The sequence below is a fragment of the Scyliorhinus torazame genome, chromosome 19 (assembly GCF_047496885.1).
Source record: "Scyliorhinus torazame isolate Kashiwa2021f chromosome 19, sScyTor2.1, whole genome shotgun sequence".
Classification (NCBI taxonomy): domain Eukaryota; kingdom Metazoa; phylum Chordata; class Chondrichthyes; order Carcharhiniformes; family Scyliorhinidae; genus Scyliorhinus; species Scyliorhinus torazame.
In genome coordinates, this window is record NC_092725.1 from 2,804,743 (window position 1) to 2,819,742 (window position 15,000).

At 67.3% G+C, this 15,000-nt stretch overlaps 1 protein-coding gene across 1 annotated transcript in view; it reads left to right on the forward strand.

The window, feature by feature from the left end:
* LOC140395980 (ADP-ribosylhydrolase ARH1-like) overlaps window positions 1-15,000 on the forward strand; it is an 85,153-nt gene that overhangs the window by 19,482 nt on the left and 50,671 nt on the right. The window contains 3 exon segments of the mRNA XM_072484010.1: window positions 1,619-1,839; window positions 4,432-4,530; window positions 8,285-8,390. Of these exon segments, the coding sequence (XP_072340111.1) occupies window positions 1,619-1,839; window positions 4,432-4,530; window positions 8,285-8,390 (426 nt within the window).

The window sequence follows — 15,000 nt, forward strand, 5'->3', positions numbered from 1 at the left end:
CCTCCACTGGATAACGGGGACACTGCCCTGGGATACTGCCCCCACTGGATAAAGGGGACACTGCCCTGGGTTACTGCCTCCACTGGATAACGGGGACACTGCCCTGGGATACTGCCCCCACTGGATAACGGGGACACTGCCCTGGGTTACTGCCTCCACTGGATAACGGGGACACTGCCCTGGGATACTGCCTCCACTGGATAACGGGGACACTGCCCCGGGTTACTGCCTCCACTGGATAAAGGGGACACTGCCCTGGGTTACTGCCTCCACTGGATAACGGGGACACTGCCCTGGGATACTGCCTCCACTGGATAACGGGGCACTGCCCTGGGTTACTGCCTCCACTGGATAACGGGGACACTGCCCCGGGTTACTGCCTCCACTGGATAACGGGGACACTGCCCCGGGTTACTGCCTCCACTGGATAACGGGGACACTGCCCCGGGTTACTGCCTCCACTGGATAACGGGGACACTGCCCTGGGTTACTGCCTCCACTGGATAAAGGGGAAACTGCCCTGCGTTACTGCCTCCAGTGGATAAAGGGGACGCTGCCCTGGGTTACTGCCTCCACTGGATAAAGGGGACGCTGACCTGGGTTACTGCCTCCACTGGATAAAGGGGACACTGCCCTGGATTACTGCCTCCACTGGATAAAGGGGACGCTGCGTCGGGTTACTGCCTCCACTGGATAAAGGGGACGCTGTGTCGGGTTACTGCCTCCACTGGATAAAGGGGACACTGCCCCGGGTTACTGCCCTACTGGATAAAGGGGACACTGCTCTGGGGTACTGCCCCCACTGGATAAAGGGGACACAGTCCCGGGTTACTGCCTCCACTGGATAAAGGGGACACTGTCATGGAGTACTGCCCCCACTGGATAAAGGGGACGCTGCACTGGGTTACTGTCACCACTGGATAAAGGGGACGCTGCCCTGGAGTACTGCCCTCACTGGATAAAGGGGACACTGTCCCGGGTTACTGCCTCCACTGGATAAAGGTGACACTGCCCTGGGTTACTGCCTCCACTGGATAAAGGGGACGCTGCCCTGGAGTACTGCCCCCACTGGATAAAGGGGACACTGTCCCGGGTTACTGCCTCCACTGGATAAAGGTGACACTGCCCTGGGTTACTGCCTCCACTGGATAAAGGGGACACTGCCCTGGAGTACTGCCCCCACTGGATAAAGGGGACACTGTCCCGGGTTACTGCCCCCACTGGATAAAGGGGACAACGACCCGGGTTACTGCCTCCACTGGATAAAGGGGACGCTGTCCTGGAGTACTGCCCCCACTGGATAAAAGGGACACTGTCCCGGGTTACTGCCCCCACTGGATAAAGGGGACACTGTCCCAGGTTACAGCCTCCACTGGATAAAGGGGACACTGTCCCGGGTTACTGCCTCTGCCCTCAGACACACATGATGTGCATGAGAGCGTTCAGTACCTTGAAGTGACTAACAATCATTCTCTCTCTCCTTCCTCCCTCTTGCTCTCTCCCCTCCCTCTCTCCTCCCTCGTCCTCTCTCTCCCTCCTCTCTCTTTCTCCCCTCTCTCTCTCCCTCCCCTCCCTCTCTCACACTCCCTCCGCCCCTCTCTCTCTCCCCCTCCCTCAGGCCCTCGGTTGAATCCTATCGTGCGGCCATGCTGCTGAGTGCCGCTGGCGACGCGCTGGGATACAGGAACCAGCGTTGGGAATACTGTGAGAGTGGGCCGCAGATCCACCGGGAGCTGGAGGAACTGGGGGGCCTGGGGGCGATCGACGTCTGCCTACCCGACTGGAGGGTGAGCGATGACACGGTGCTGCACCTGGCCACGGCGGAGGCCCTCAACTCCGGTAGGCGAAGCTACACCCAGTCGAATAGCTCCCAGCAGAATAGGGGCTGAATGCTTAACCTGGGGAGGGCGTGGAGCTGATTCACTCTGTATCTAACCCCGTGCTGTACCTGTTCTGGGAGTGTTTGATGGGGACAGTGTAGAGGGAGCTTTACTCTGTATCTAACCCCGTGCTGTACCTGTCCTGGGAGTGTTTGATGGGAACAGTGTGGTGGGAGCTTTACTCTGTATCTAACCCCGTCCTGTACCTGTCCTGGGAGTGTTTGATGGGGACAGTGTTGAGGGAGCTTTACTCTGTATCTAACCCCGTGCTGTACCTGTCCTGGGAGTGTTTGATGGGGACAGTGTGGTGGGAGCTTTACTCTGTATCTAACCCCGTCCTGTACCTGTCCTGGGAGTGTTTGATGGGGACAGTGTAGAGGGAGCTTTACTCTGTATCTAACCCCGTGCTGTACCTGTCCTGGGAGTGTTTGATGGGGACAGTGTGGATGGAGCTTTACTCTGTATCTAACCCCGTGCTGTACCTGTCCTGGGAGTGTTTGATGGGGACAGTGTAGAGGGAGCTTTACTCTGTATCTAACCCCGTGCTGTACCTGTCCTGGGAGTGTTTCATGGGGACAGTGTAGAGGGAACTTTACTCTGTATCTAACCCCGTGCTGTACCTGTCCTGGTGTTTGATGGGGACAGTGTAAAGGGAGCTTTACTCTGTATCTAACCCCGTGCTGTACCTGTCCTAGGAGTGTTTGATGGGGACAGTGTAGAGGGAGCTTTACTCTGTATCTAACCCCGTGCTGTACCTGTCCTGGGTGTGTTTGATGGGGTCAGTGTAGAGGCAGCTTCACTCTGTATCTATCCCCGTGTTGTACCTGTCCTGGGAGTGTTTGATGGGGACAGTGTAGAGGGAGCTGCACTGTGTATCTAACCACGTGCTGTACCTGTCCTGGGAGTGTTTCATGGGGACAGTGTAGAGGGAGCTTTACTCTGTATCTCACCCCGTGCTGTACCTGTCCTGGGAGTGTTTGATGGGGACAGTGTAGAGGGAGCTTTACTCTGTATCTAACCCCGTGCTGTACCTGTCCTGGGAGTGTTTGATGGGGTCAGTGTAGAGGGAACTTTACTCTGTCTCTGACCCGTGCTGTACCTGTCCTGGGAGTGTTTCATGGGGACAGTGTAGAGGGAACTTTACTCTGTATCTAACCCCGTGCTGTACCTGTCCTGGGTGTTTGATGGGGACAGTGTAAAGGGAGCTTTACTCTGTATCTAACCCCGTGCTGTACCTGTCCTGGGAGTGTTTGATGGGGACAGTGTAGAGGGAGCTTTACTCTGTATCTCACCCCGTGCTGTACCTGTCCTGGGTGTGTTTCATGGGGACAGTGTAGAGGGAACTTTACTCTGTATCTAACCCCGTGCTGTACCTGTCCTGGGTGTTTGATGGGGACAGTGTAGAGGGAGCTTTACTCTGTATCTAACCCCGTGCTGTACCTGTCCTGGGAGTGTTTGATGGGGACGGTGTAGAGGGAGCTTCACTCTGTATCTAACCCCGTGCTGTACCTGTCCTGGGAGTGTTTGATGGGGTCAGTGTAGAGGCAACTTTACTCTGTCTCTGACCCGTGCTGTACCTGTCCTGGGAGTATTTCATGGGGACAGTGTAGAGTGAACTTTACTCTGTATCTAACCCCGTGCTGTACCTGTCCTGGGAGTGTTTGAGGGGGACAGTGTAGAGGGAGCTTTACTCTGTATCTAACCCCGTGCTGTACCTGTCCTGGGAGTGTCTGATGGGGACAGTGTAGAGGGAGCTTTACTCTGTATCTAACCCCGTTCAGTACCTGTCCTGGGTGTGTTTGATGGGGACAGTGTAGAGGGAGCTTTACTCTGTATCTAACCCCGTGCTGTACCTGTCCTGGGAGTGTCTGATGGGGACAGTGTAGAGGGAGCTTTACTCTGTATCTAACCCCGTTCAGTACCTGTCCTGGGAGTGTTTGATGGGGACAGTGTGGAGGGAGCTTTACTCTGTATCTAACCCCGTGCTGTACCTGTCCTGGGAATGTTTGATGGGGACAGTGTAGAGGGAGCTTTACTCTGTATCTAACCCCGTGCTGTACCTGTCCTGGGAGTGTTTGATGGGGACAGTGTAGAGGGAGCTATACTCTGTATCTAACCCCTTGCTGTACCTGTCCTGGGAGTGTCTGATGGGGACAGTCTAGAGGGAACTTTACTCTGTATCTAACCCCGTGCTGTACCTGTCCTGGGAGTGTCTGATGGGGACAGTCTAGAGGGAACTTTACTCTGTATCTAACCCCGTGCTGTACCTGTCCTGGGAGTGTCTGATGGGGACAGTGTAGAGGGAGCTTTACTCTGTATCTAACCCCGTGCTGTACCTGTCCTGGGAGTGTCTGATGGGGACAGTGTAGAGTGAGCTTTACTCTGTATCTAACCCCTTGCTGTACCTGTCCTGGGAGTGTTTGATGGGGACAGTGTAGAGGGAGCTTTACTCTTTATCTAACCCCGTGCTGTACCTGTCCTGGGAGTGTTTGACGGGGACAGTGTAGAGGGAGCTGTCTGCTGGATATCGACTTTTTCTGATTTTCCGTAGGGAAGTTGGGTGAAGATCTGCTCCAGGATCTCGCAGCTCGATACGTGGAAGGAATGAAGGACATGGAGAACAGGAAGCCGGGTCCCACCAGCATTCTTGGTAACTGGCAATAAACCCCCCCCACCGACTCTCCCCGGGGTACGGGTCCCCCCCACAGGCACCGACTCTCCCCGGGGTACGGGTCCCCCCCCCCACAGGTACCGACTCTCCCCGGGGTACGGGTCCCCCCCACGGGCACCGACACTCCCTGGGGTACGGGTCCCCCCCCCCATGGGCACTGACTCTCCCCGGGGTACGGGTCCCCCCCACGGGCACCGACTCTCCCCGGGGTACGGGTCCCTCCCCACGGGCACCGACTCTCCCCGGGGTACGGGTCCCCCCCCACGGGCACCGACTCTCCCCGGGGTACGGGTCCCACCCACGGGCACCGACTCTCCCCCGTGTACGGGTCCCTCCCCACGGGCACCGACTCTCCCCGGGGTACGGGTCCCCCCCACGGGCACTGACTCTCCCCGGGGTACGGGTCCCCCCCCGCGGGCACCAACTCTCCCCGGGGTACGGGTCCCCCCCCACGGGCACTGACTCCCCCCGGGGTACGGGTCCCACCCATGGGCACTGACTCTCCCCGGGGTACGGGTCCCTCCCACGGGCACCGACTCTCCCCGGGGTATGGGTCCCCTCCATGGGCACTGACTCTCCCCGGGGTACGGGTCCCTCCCCACGGCCACCAACTCTCCCCGGGGTACGGGTCCCCCCCACGGGCACTGACTCCCCCCGGGGTATGGGTCCCCCCCATGGGCACTGACTCTCCCCGGGGTATGGGTTCCCCCCCACGGGCACCGACTCTCCCCGGGGTACGGGTCCCCCCCCCGCGGGCACCGACTCTCCCCGGGGTACGGGTCCCCCCCATGGGCACTGACTCTCCCCGGGGTACGGGTCCCCCCCCCCGCGGGCACCGACTCTCCCCGGGGTACGGGACCCCCCACGGGCACCGACTCTCCCCGGGGTACGGGTCCCCCCCCCACGGGCACCGACTCTCCCCGGGGTACGGGTCCCCCCCCCCCCACGGGCACCGACTCTCCCCCGTGTACGGGTCCCTCCCCACGGGCACCGACTCTCCCCGGGGTACGGGTCCCCCCCCCGCGGGCACCGACTCTCCCCGGGGTACGGGTCCCCCCCACGGGCACTGACTCTCCCCGGGGTACGGGTCCCCCCCCGCGGGCACCAACTCTCCCCGGGTACGGGTCCCCCCCCACGGGCACTGACTCCCCCCGGGGTACGGGTCCCCCCCACGGGCACCGACTCCCCCCGGGGTACGGGTCCCCCCCCCCACGAGCACCGACTCTCCCCGGGGTACGGGTCCCCCCCCACGGGCACCGACTCTCCCCGGGGTACGGGTCCCCCCCCACGGGCACCGACTCTCCCCGGGGTACGGGTACCCCCCCCCACGGGCACCGACTCTCCCCGGGGTACGGGTCCCCCCCCACGGGCACCGACTCTCCCCGGGGTACGGGTCCCACCCACGGGCACCGACTCTCCCCCGTGTACGGGTCCCTCCCCACGGGCACCGACTCTCCCCGGGGTACGGGTCCCCCCCACGGGCACTGACTCTCCCCGGGGTACGGGTCCCCCCCCGCGGGCACCAACTCTCCCCGGGGTACGGGTCCCCCCCACGGGCACTGACTCCCCCCGGGGTACGGGTCCCCCCCATGGGCACTGACTCTCCCCGGGGTACGGGTCCCTCCCACGGGCACCGACTATCCCCGGGGTATGGGTCCCCTCCATTGGCACTGACTCTCCCCGGGGTACGGGTCCCTCCCCACGGGCACCAACTCTCCCCGGGGTACGGGTCCCCCCCACGGGCACTGACTCCCCACGGGGTATGGGTCCCCCCCATGGGCACTGACTCTCCCCGGGGTATGGGTTCCCCCCCACGGGCACCGACTCTCCCCGGGGTACGGGTCCCCCCCCCGCGGGCACCGACTCTCCCCGGGGTACGGGTCCCCCCCATGGGCACTGACTCTCCCCGGGGTACGGGTCCCCCCCCCGCGGGCACCGACTCTCCCCGGGGTACGGGACCCCCCACGGGCACCGACTCTCCCCGGGGTACGGGTCCCCCCCCCACGGGCACCGACTCTCCCCGGGGTACGGGTCCCCCCCCCCCACGGGCACCGACTCTCCCCCGTGTACGGGTCCCTCCCCACGGGCACCGACTCTCCCCGGGGTACGGGTCCCCCCCCCGCGGGCACCGACTCTCCCCGGGGTACGGGTCCCCCCCACGGGCACTGACTCTCCCCGGGGTACGGGTCCCCCCCCGCGGGCACCAACTCTCCCCGGGTACGGGTCCCCCCCCCACGGGCACTGACTCCCCCCGGGGTACGGGTCCCCCCCCACGGGCACCGACTCCCCCCGGGGTACGGGTCCCCCCCCCCACGAGCACCGACTCTCCCCGGGGTACGGGTCCCCCCCCACGGGCACCGACTCTCCCCGGGGTACGGGTCCCCCCCCACGGGCACCGACTCTCCCCGGGGTACGGGTCCCCCCCACGGGCACTGACTCTCCCCGGGGTACGGGTCCCCCCCCGCGGGCACCAACTCTCCCCGGGTATGGGTCCCCCCCCCACGGGCACTGACTCCCCCCGGGGTACGGGTCCCCCCCACGGGCACCGACTCCCCCCGGGGTACGGGTCCCCCCCCCCACGAGCACCGACTCTCCCCGGGGTACGGGTCCCCCCCCACGGGCACCGACTCTCCCCGGGGTACGGGTCCCCCCCCACGGGCACCGACTCTCCCCGGGGTACGGGTACCCCCCCCCACGGGCACCGACTCTCCCCGGGGTACGGGTCCCCCCCCACGGGCACCGACTCTCCCCGGGGTACGGGTCCCACCCACGGGCACCGACTCTCCCCCGTGTACGGGTCCCTCCCCACGGGCACCGACTCTCCCCGGGGTACGGGTCCCCCCCACGGGCACTGACTCTCCCCGGGGTACGGGTCCCCCCCCGCGGGCACCAACTCTCCCCGGGGTACGGGTCCCCCCCACGGGCACTGACTCCCCCCGGGGTACGGGTCCCCCCCATGGGCACTGACTCTCCCCGGGGTACGGGTCCCTCCCACGGGCACCGACTCTCCCCGGGGTATGGGTCCCCTCCATGGGCACTGACTCTCCCCGGGGTACGGGTCCCTCCCCACGGGCACCGACTCTCTCCGGGGTACGGGTCCCCCCCATGGGCACTGACTCTCCCCGGGGTATGGGTTCCCCCCCACGGGCACCGACTCTCCCCGGGGTACGGGTCCCCCCCCCGCGGGCACCGACTCTCCCCGGGGTACGGGTCCCCCCCATGGGCACTGACTCTCCCCGGGGTACGGGTCCCCCCCCCCGCGGGCACCGACTCTCCCCGGGGTACGGGACCCCCCACGGGCACCGACTCTCCCCGGGGTACGGGTCCCCCCCCACGGGCACCGACTCTCCTCGGGGTACGGGTCCCCTCCCCCACGGGCACCGAATCTCACTGGGGTACGGGTCCCCCCCACGGGCACCGACTCTCCCCGGGGTACGGGTCCCCCCCCCCCCACGGGCACCGACTCTCCCCCGTGTACGGGTCCCCCCCCCCGCGGGCACCGACTCTCCCCGGGGTACGGGTCCCCCCCACGGGCACCGACTCCCCCCGGGGTACGGGTCCCCCCCCCCCCCACGGGCACTGACTCTCCCCGGGGTACGGGTCCCCCCCCACGGGCACCGACTCTCCCCGGGGTACGGGTCCCCCCCCACGGGCACCGACTCTCCCCGGGGTACGGGTCCCCCCCCCACGGGCACACTGAGAGTTGACATGTTCTGTTCCGTCTCCGTCTCAGGGACCTCGCAGCTTCGGGTGGGCGAGCCGGGCGGATATCGGATCCCCTTCAACCCTCGGGCGCTGGGCTGTGGGGCGGCGATGAGGTCGATGTGCATCGGACTGAGGTAGGCGGGGGAGGGGGGAGTGTGCGTGGGGAGGGGGGAGAGTGTGCGGGGAGGGGGAGAGTGGGCGTGGAGGGGGGAGAGGGTGCGGGGAGGGGGAGAGGGTGCGGGGAGGGGGAGAGTGTGCGGGGAGGGGGAGAGTGGGCGTGGAGGGGGGAGAGTGTGCGGGGAGGGGAGAGTGTGCGGGGGAAGGGGAGAGTGTGCGGGGAGGGAGAGAGTGGGCGTGGAGGGGGACAGTGTGCGGGGAGGGGATGAGTGTGCGGGGAGGGGATGAGTGTGCGGGGAGGGAGAGAGTGGGCGTGGAGGGGGACAGTGTGCGGGGAGGGGATGAGTGTGCGGGGAGGGGATGAGTGTGCGGGGAGGGAGAGAGTGGGCGTGGAGGGGGACAGTGTGCGGGGAGGGGATGAGTGTGCGGGGAGGGGGGAGAGTGTGCGGGGAGGGGAGAGTGTGCGGGGGAAGGGGAGAGTGTGCGGGGAGGGAGAGAGTGGGCGTGGAGGGGGACAGTGTGCGGGGAGGGGATGAGTGTGCGGGGAGGGGGGAGAGTGTGCGGGGAGGGGAGAGTGTGCGGGGGAAGGGGAGAGTGTGCGGGGAGGGAGAGAGTGGGCGTGGAGGGGGACAGTGTGCGGGGAGGGGATGAGTGTGCGGGGAGGGGGGAGAGTGTGCGGGGAGGGGATGAGTGTGCGGGGAGGGGGGAGAGTGTGCGGGGAGGGGGGAGAGTGTGCGGGGAGGGGATGAGTGTGCGGGGAGGGGGGGAGAGTGTGCGGGGAGGGGGGAGAGTGTGCGGGGAGGGGATGAGTGTGCGGGGAGGGGGGAGAGTGTGCGGGGAGGGGAGAGTGTGCGGGGGAAGGGGAGAGTGTGCGGGGAGGGGATGAGTGTGCGGGGAGGGGGGAGAGTGTGCGGGGAGGGGGAGAGTGGGCGTGGAGGGGGGAGAGTGTGCGGGGAGGGGAGAGTGTGCGGGGGAAGGGGAGAGTGTGCGGGGAGGGGATGAGTGTGCGGGGAGGGAGAGAGTGGGCGTGGAGGGGGACAGTGTGCGGGGAGGGGATGAGTGTGCGGGGAGGGGGGAGAGTGTGCGGGGAGGGGAGAGTGTGCGGGGGAAGGGGAGAGTGTGCGGGGAGGGAGAGAGTGGGCGTGGAGGGGGACAGTGTGCGGGGAGGGGATGAGTGTGCGGGGAGGGGGGAGAGTGTGCGGGGAGGGGATGAGTGTGCGGGGAGGGGGGAGAGTGTGCGGGGAGGGGGGAGAGTGTGCGGGGAGGGGATGAGTGTGCGGGGAGGGGGGAGAGTGTGCGGGGAGGGGGGAGAGTGTGCGGGGAGGGGATGAGTGTGCGGGGAGGGGGGAGAGTGTGCGGGGAGGGGAGAGTGTGCGGGGGAAGGGGAGAGTGTGCGGGGAGGGAGAGAGTGGGCGTGGAGGGGGACAGTGTGCGGGGAGGGGATGAGTGTGCGGGGAGGGGGGAGAGTGTGCGGGGAGGGGATGAGTGTGCGGGGAGGGGGGAGAGTGTGCGGGGAGGGGGGACAGTGTGCGGGGAGGGGGAGAGTGTGCGGGGAGGGGATGAGTGTGCGGGGAGGGGGGAGAGTGTGCGGGGAGGGGATGAGTGTGCGGGGAGGGGGGAGAGTGTGCGGGGAGGGGGGAGAGTGTGCGGGGAGGGGATGAGTGTGCGGGGAGGGGGGAGAGTGTGCGGGGAGGGGAGAGTGTGCGGGGAGGGGGGAGAGTGTGCGGGGAGGGGATGAGTGTGCGGGGAGGGGGGAGAGTGTGCGGGGAGGGGAGAGTGTGCGGGGAGGGGGGAGAGTGTGCGGGGAGGGGAGAGTGTGCGGGGAGGGGGACAGTGTGCGGGGAGGGGGAGAGTGTGCGGGGAGGGGATGAGTGTGCGGGGAGGGGGGGAGAGTGTGCGGGGAGGGGGACAGTGTGCGGGGAGGGGATGAGTGTGCGGGGAGGGGGGAGAGTGTGCGGGGAGGGGGAGAGTGTGCGGGGAGGGGGAGAGTGTGCGGGGAGGGGATGAGTGTGCGGGGAGGGGGAGTGTGTGCGGGGAGGGGGAGAGTGTGCGGGGAGGGGATGAGTGTGCGGGGAGGGGATGAGTGTGCGGGGAGGGGGGAGAGTGTGCGGGGAGGGGAGAGTGTGCGGGGAGGGGGGAGAGTGTGCGGGGAGGGGAGAGTGTGCGGGGAGGGGGACAGTGTGCGGGGAGGGGGAGAGTGTGCGGGGAGGGGATGAGTGTGCGGGGAGGGGGGAGAGTGTGCGGGGAGGGGGACAGTGTGCGGGGAGGGGATGAGTGTGCGGGGAGGGGGAGAGTGTGCGGGGAGGGGATGAGTGTGCGGGGAGGGGGAGTGTGTGCGGGGAGGGGAGAGTGTGCGGGGAGGGGGAGAGTGTGCGGGGAGGGGATGAGTGTGCGGGGAGGGGGAGTGTGTGCGGGGAGGGGGAGAGTGTGCGGGGAGGGGGAGTGTGCGGGGATGGGGAGCGTGTGCGGGGGAGGGGAGAGTGAGCGGGGAGGGGGACAGTGTGCGGGGAGGGGGAGAGTGTGCGGGGAGGGGGAGAGTGTGCGGGGAGGGGAGAGTGTGCGGGGAGGGGAGAGTGTGCGGGGAGGGGATGAGTGTGCGGGGAGGGGGAGTGTGCGGGGATGGGGAGCGTGTGCGGGGGAGGGGAGAGTGAGCGGGGAGGGGGACAGTGTGCGGGGAGGGGGAGAGTGTGCGGGGAGGGGGGAGTGCGGGGAGGGGAGAGTGTGCGGGGAGGGGAGAGTGTGCGGGGAGGGGATGAGTGTGCGGGGAGGGGGGAGAGTGTGCGGGGAGGGGGAGAGTGTGCGGGGGAGGGGGGACTGCGGGGAGGGGAGAGTGTGCGGGGAGGGGAGAGTGTGCGGGGAGGGGATGAGTGTGCGGGGAGGGGGGAGAGTGTGCGGGGAGGGGAGAGTGTGCGGGGGAAGGGGAGAGTGTGCGGGGAGGGAGAGAGTGGGCGTGGAGGGGGACAGTGTGCGGGGAGGGGATGAGTGTGCGGGGAGGGGGGAGAGTGTGCGGGGAGGGGATGAGTGTGCGGGGAGGGGGGAGAGTGTGCGGGGAGGGGGAGAGTGTGCGGGGAGGGGATGAGTGTGCGGGGAGGGGGGAGAGTGTGCGGGGAGGGGATGAGTGTGCGGGGAGGGGGGAGAGTGTGCGGGGAGGGGGGAGAGTGTGCGGGGAGGGGATGAGTGTGCGGGGAGGGGGGAGAGTGTGCGGGGAGGGGAGAGTGTGCGGGGAGGGGGGAGAGTGTGCGGGGAGGGGATGAGTGTGCGGGGAGGGGGGAGAGTGTGCGGGGAGGGGAGAGTGTGCGGGGAGGGGGACAGTGTGCGGGGAGGGGGAGAGTGTGCGGGGAGGGGATGAGTGTGCGGGGAGGGGATGAGTGTGCGGGGAGGGGGGAGAGTGTGCGGGGAGGGGATGAGTGTGCGGGGAGGGGGGAGAGTGTGCGGGGAGGGGGAGAGTGTGCGGGGAGGGGATGAGTGTGCGGGGAGGGGGGAGAGTGTGCGGGGAGGGGGAGAGTGTGCGGGGAGGGGGAGAGTGTGCGGGGAGGGGATGAGTGTGCGGGGAGGGGGAGTGTGTGCGGGGAGGGGGAGAGTGTGCGGGGAGGGGGAGTGTGCGGGGATGGGGAGCGTGTGCGGGGGAGGGGAGAGTGTGCGGGGAGGGGGACAGTGTGCGGGGAGGGGGAGAGTGTGCGGGGAGGGGATGAGTGTGCGGGGAGGGGGGAGAGTGTGCGGGGAGGGGGAGAGTGTGCGGGGAGGGGGAGTGTGTGCGGCGAGGGGGGAGAGTGTGGGAGGGGAAGAGTGGGGAGGCGGAGAGAGGGGGAGAGTGGGGGAAGGGGAGGATGGGGAGGGGGAGAATGGGGAGTGGGTGAGTGGGGAGGGGGAGAGGGTGGGGAGATTGGGGAGGGGGAGAATGGGGAGGGCGAAAGTGTGGGAGGGGGAGAGTGGGGGAGGGGAAGAATGGGGGAGGGGGAGAATGGGGAGGGGGATAATGGGGGAGGGGGAGAGTGTGGGGGGGAGAGTAGGGGAGGGGGAGAGTGTGGGGGGGAGAGTCGGGGGAGAATGGGGAGAGGGAGAGTGGAGGAGGGGGAGAAGGTGGGGGGAGAATGGGGGAGGGGGAGAATGGCGTAGGGGGAGAGTGGGGGTGGGGGGTGAATGGGGAGGGGGAGAGAGGGGGAGGGGGAGACTAGGGGAGGGGGAGAGTGTGTGGGGGGGGAGAATGGGGAGGAGGAGAATGGGGAGAGGGAGAGCGTGGGAGGGGGAGAATAGGGGCGGGGGAGAGTGGGGGAGGGGGAGAAGGTGGGTGGAGAATGGGGAGGAAGAGAATGGGGAGGTGGAGAGTGTGGGTGTGCGAGAGTGGGGGAGGGGGAGAGTGTGGGAGGGGGAGAGTGTGGGGTGGGAGAATGGGTGAGTGGGGGAGGACGAGAGTGGGGGAGTGGGAAGAAGGTGGGGGGGGAGAATGGGGAGGGGGAGATTGTGGGAAGAGAGTGTGTGAGGGGGAGAATTGGGGAGGGGGGAGAATGGGGGTTGGGGAGAATGGGGAGGGGGAGAGTGAGGAAGGGGGAGAATGGTGGAGGGGGAGAGTGTGGGGGGGAGAGCGGTGGGGGAGAATTGGGAGGGGGGGAGTGGGGGAGGGGGAGAGGGTGGTGGGGGAGAATGGGGAGGGGGAGATTGTGGGAGGAGTGAGTGTGGGAGGGGGAGAATGGGGAGGGGAGAGTGGGGGGATGGGGAGAATGGGGAGGGGGAGAGTGGGGAGGGGGAGAATGGTGGAGGGGGAGAGTGTGGGGGGGGGAGAGTGGGGGAGGGGGAGAGGGGTGGGGGAGAATGGGGGAGGGGGAGAATGGGGGAGGGGGAGAGTGGGGGTGGGGGTGAATGGGGAGGGGAGAATGGGGAGGGGGAGAGTGTGGGAGGGGGAGAGTGTGGGAGGGGGAGAGTGTGGGGTGGGAGAATGGGTGAGTGTGGGAGAGTGGGGGAGGGGGAGAGGGTGGGGGGGGAGAAGGTGGGGGGAGAATGGGGAGGGGGAGATTGTGGGAGGGGAGAGTGTGGGAGGGGAAGAATAGGGGAGGGGGAGAATGGGGAGGGAGATAATGGGGGAGGGGGAGAGTGTGGGGGGGGGAGAGTAGGGGAGGGGGAGAGTGTGGGGGGGAGAGTGGGGGGGGGAGAATGGGGAGAGGGAGAGTGGAGGAGGGGGAGAAGGTGGGGGGGAGAATGGGGGAGGGGGAGAATGGGGTAGGGGGAGAGTGGGGGTGGGGGTGAATGGGGAGGGGGAGAGAGGGGGAGGGGGAGACTAGGGGAGGGGGGAGAGTGTGCGGGGAGGGGGAGTGTGTGCGGCGAGGGGGGAGAGTGTGGGAGGGGAAGAGTGGGGGAGGCGGAGAGAGGGGGAGAGTGGGGGAAGGGGAGGATGGGGAGGGGGAGAATGGGGAGTGGGTGAGTGGGGAGGGGGAGAGGGTGGGGGAGATTGGGGAGGGGGAGAATGGGGAGGGCGAAAGTGTGGGAGGGGGAGAGTGGGGGAGGGGAAGAATGGGGGAGGGGGAGAATGGGGAGGGGGATAATGGGGAGGGGGAGAGTGTGGGGGGGGAGAGTAGGGGAGGGGGAGAGTGTGGGGGGGAGAATGGGGAGAGGGAGAGTGGAGGAGGGGGAGAAGGTGGGGGGGAGAATGGGGGAGGGGGAGAATGGCGTAGGGGGAGAGTGGGGGTGGGGGTGAATGGGGAGGGGGAGAGAGGGGGAGGGGGAGAGGGGGAGAGTGTGTGGGGGGGAGAATGGGGAGGAGGAGAATGGGGAGAGGGAGAGCGGGGAGGGGGAGAATAGGGGCGGGGGAGAGTGGGGGAGGGGGAGAAGGTGGGTGGAGAATGGGGAGGAAGAGAATGGGGAGGGGGAGAGTGTGGGTGTGCGAGAGTGGGGGAGGGGGAGAGTGTGGGAGGGGGAGATTGTGGGGTGGGAGAATGGGTGAGTGGGGGAGGACGAGAGTGGGGGAGGGGGAAGAAGGTGGGGGGAGAATGGGGAGGGGAGATTGTGGGGGGGAGAATGGGGAGGGGGAGAATGGGGTAGGGAGAGAGTGGGGTGGAGGTGAATGGGGAGTGGGAGAGAGGGGGAGGGGGAGACTAGGGGAGGGGGAGAGTGTGTGGGGGGGAGAATGGGGAGGAGGAGAATGGGGAGAGGGAGAGCGTGGGAGGGGGAGAATAGGGGCGGGGGAGAGTGGGGGAGGGGGAGAAGTGGGTGGAGAATGGGGAGGAAGAGAAGGGGAGGGGGAGAGTGTGGGTGTGCGAGAGTGGGGGTGGAGGGGGAGAGTGTGGGAGGGGGCGAGTGTGGGGTGGGAGAATGGGTGAGTGGGGGAGGACGAGAGTGGGGGAGGGGGAAGAAGGTGGGGGGGAGAATGGGGAGGGGGAGATTGTGGGAGGAGAGAGTGTGGGAGGGGGAGAATGGGGAGGGGGAGAATGGGGGTTGGGGAGAATGGGCAGGGGAGAGTGGGGGAGGGGGAGAATGGTGGAGGGGGAGAGTGTGGGGGGGAGGAGTGGTGGGGGGAGAATTGGGAGGGGGAGAGTGGGGGAGGGGGAGAGGGTGGTGGGGGAGAATGGGGAGGGGGAGATTGTGGGAGGAGTGAGTGTGGGAGGGGGGAGAATGGGGGAGGGGGAGGTGGGGATG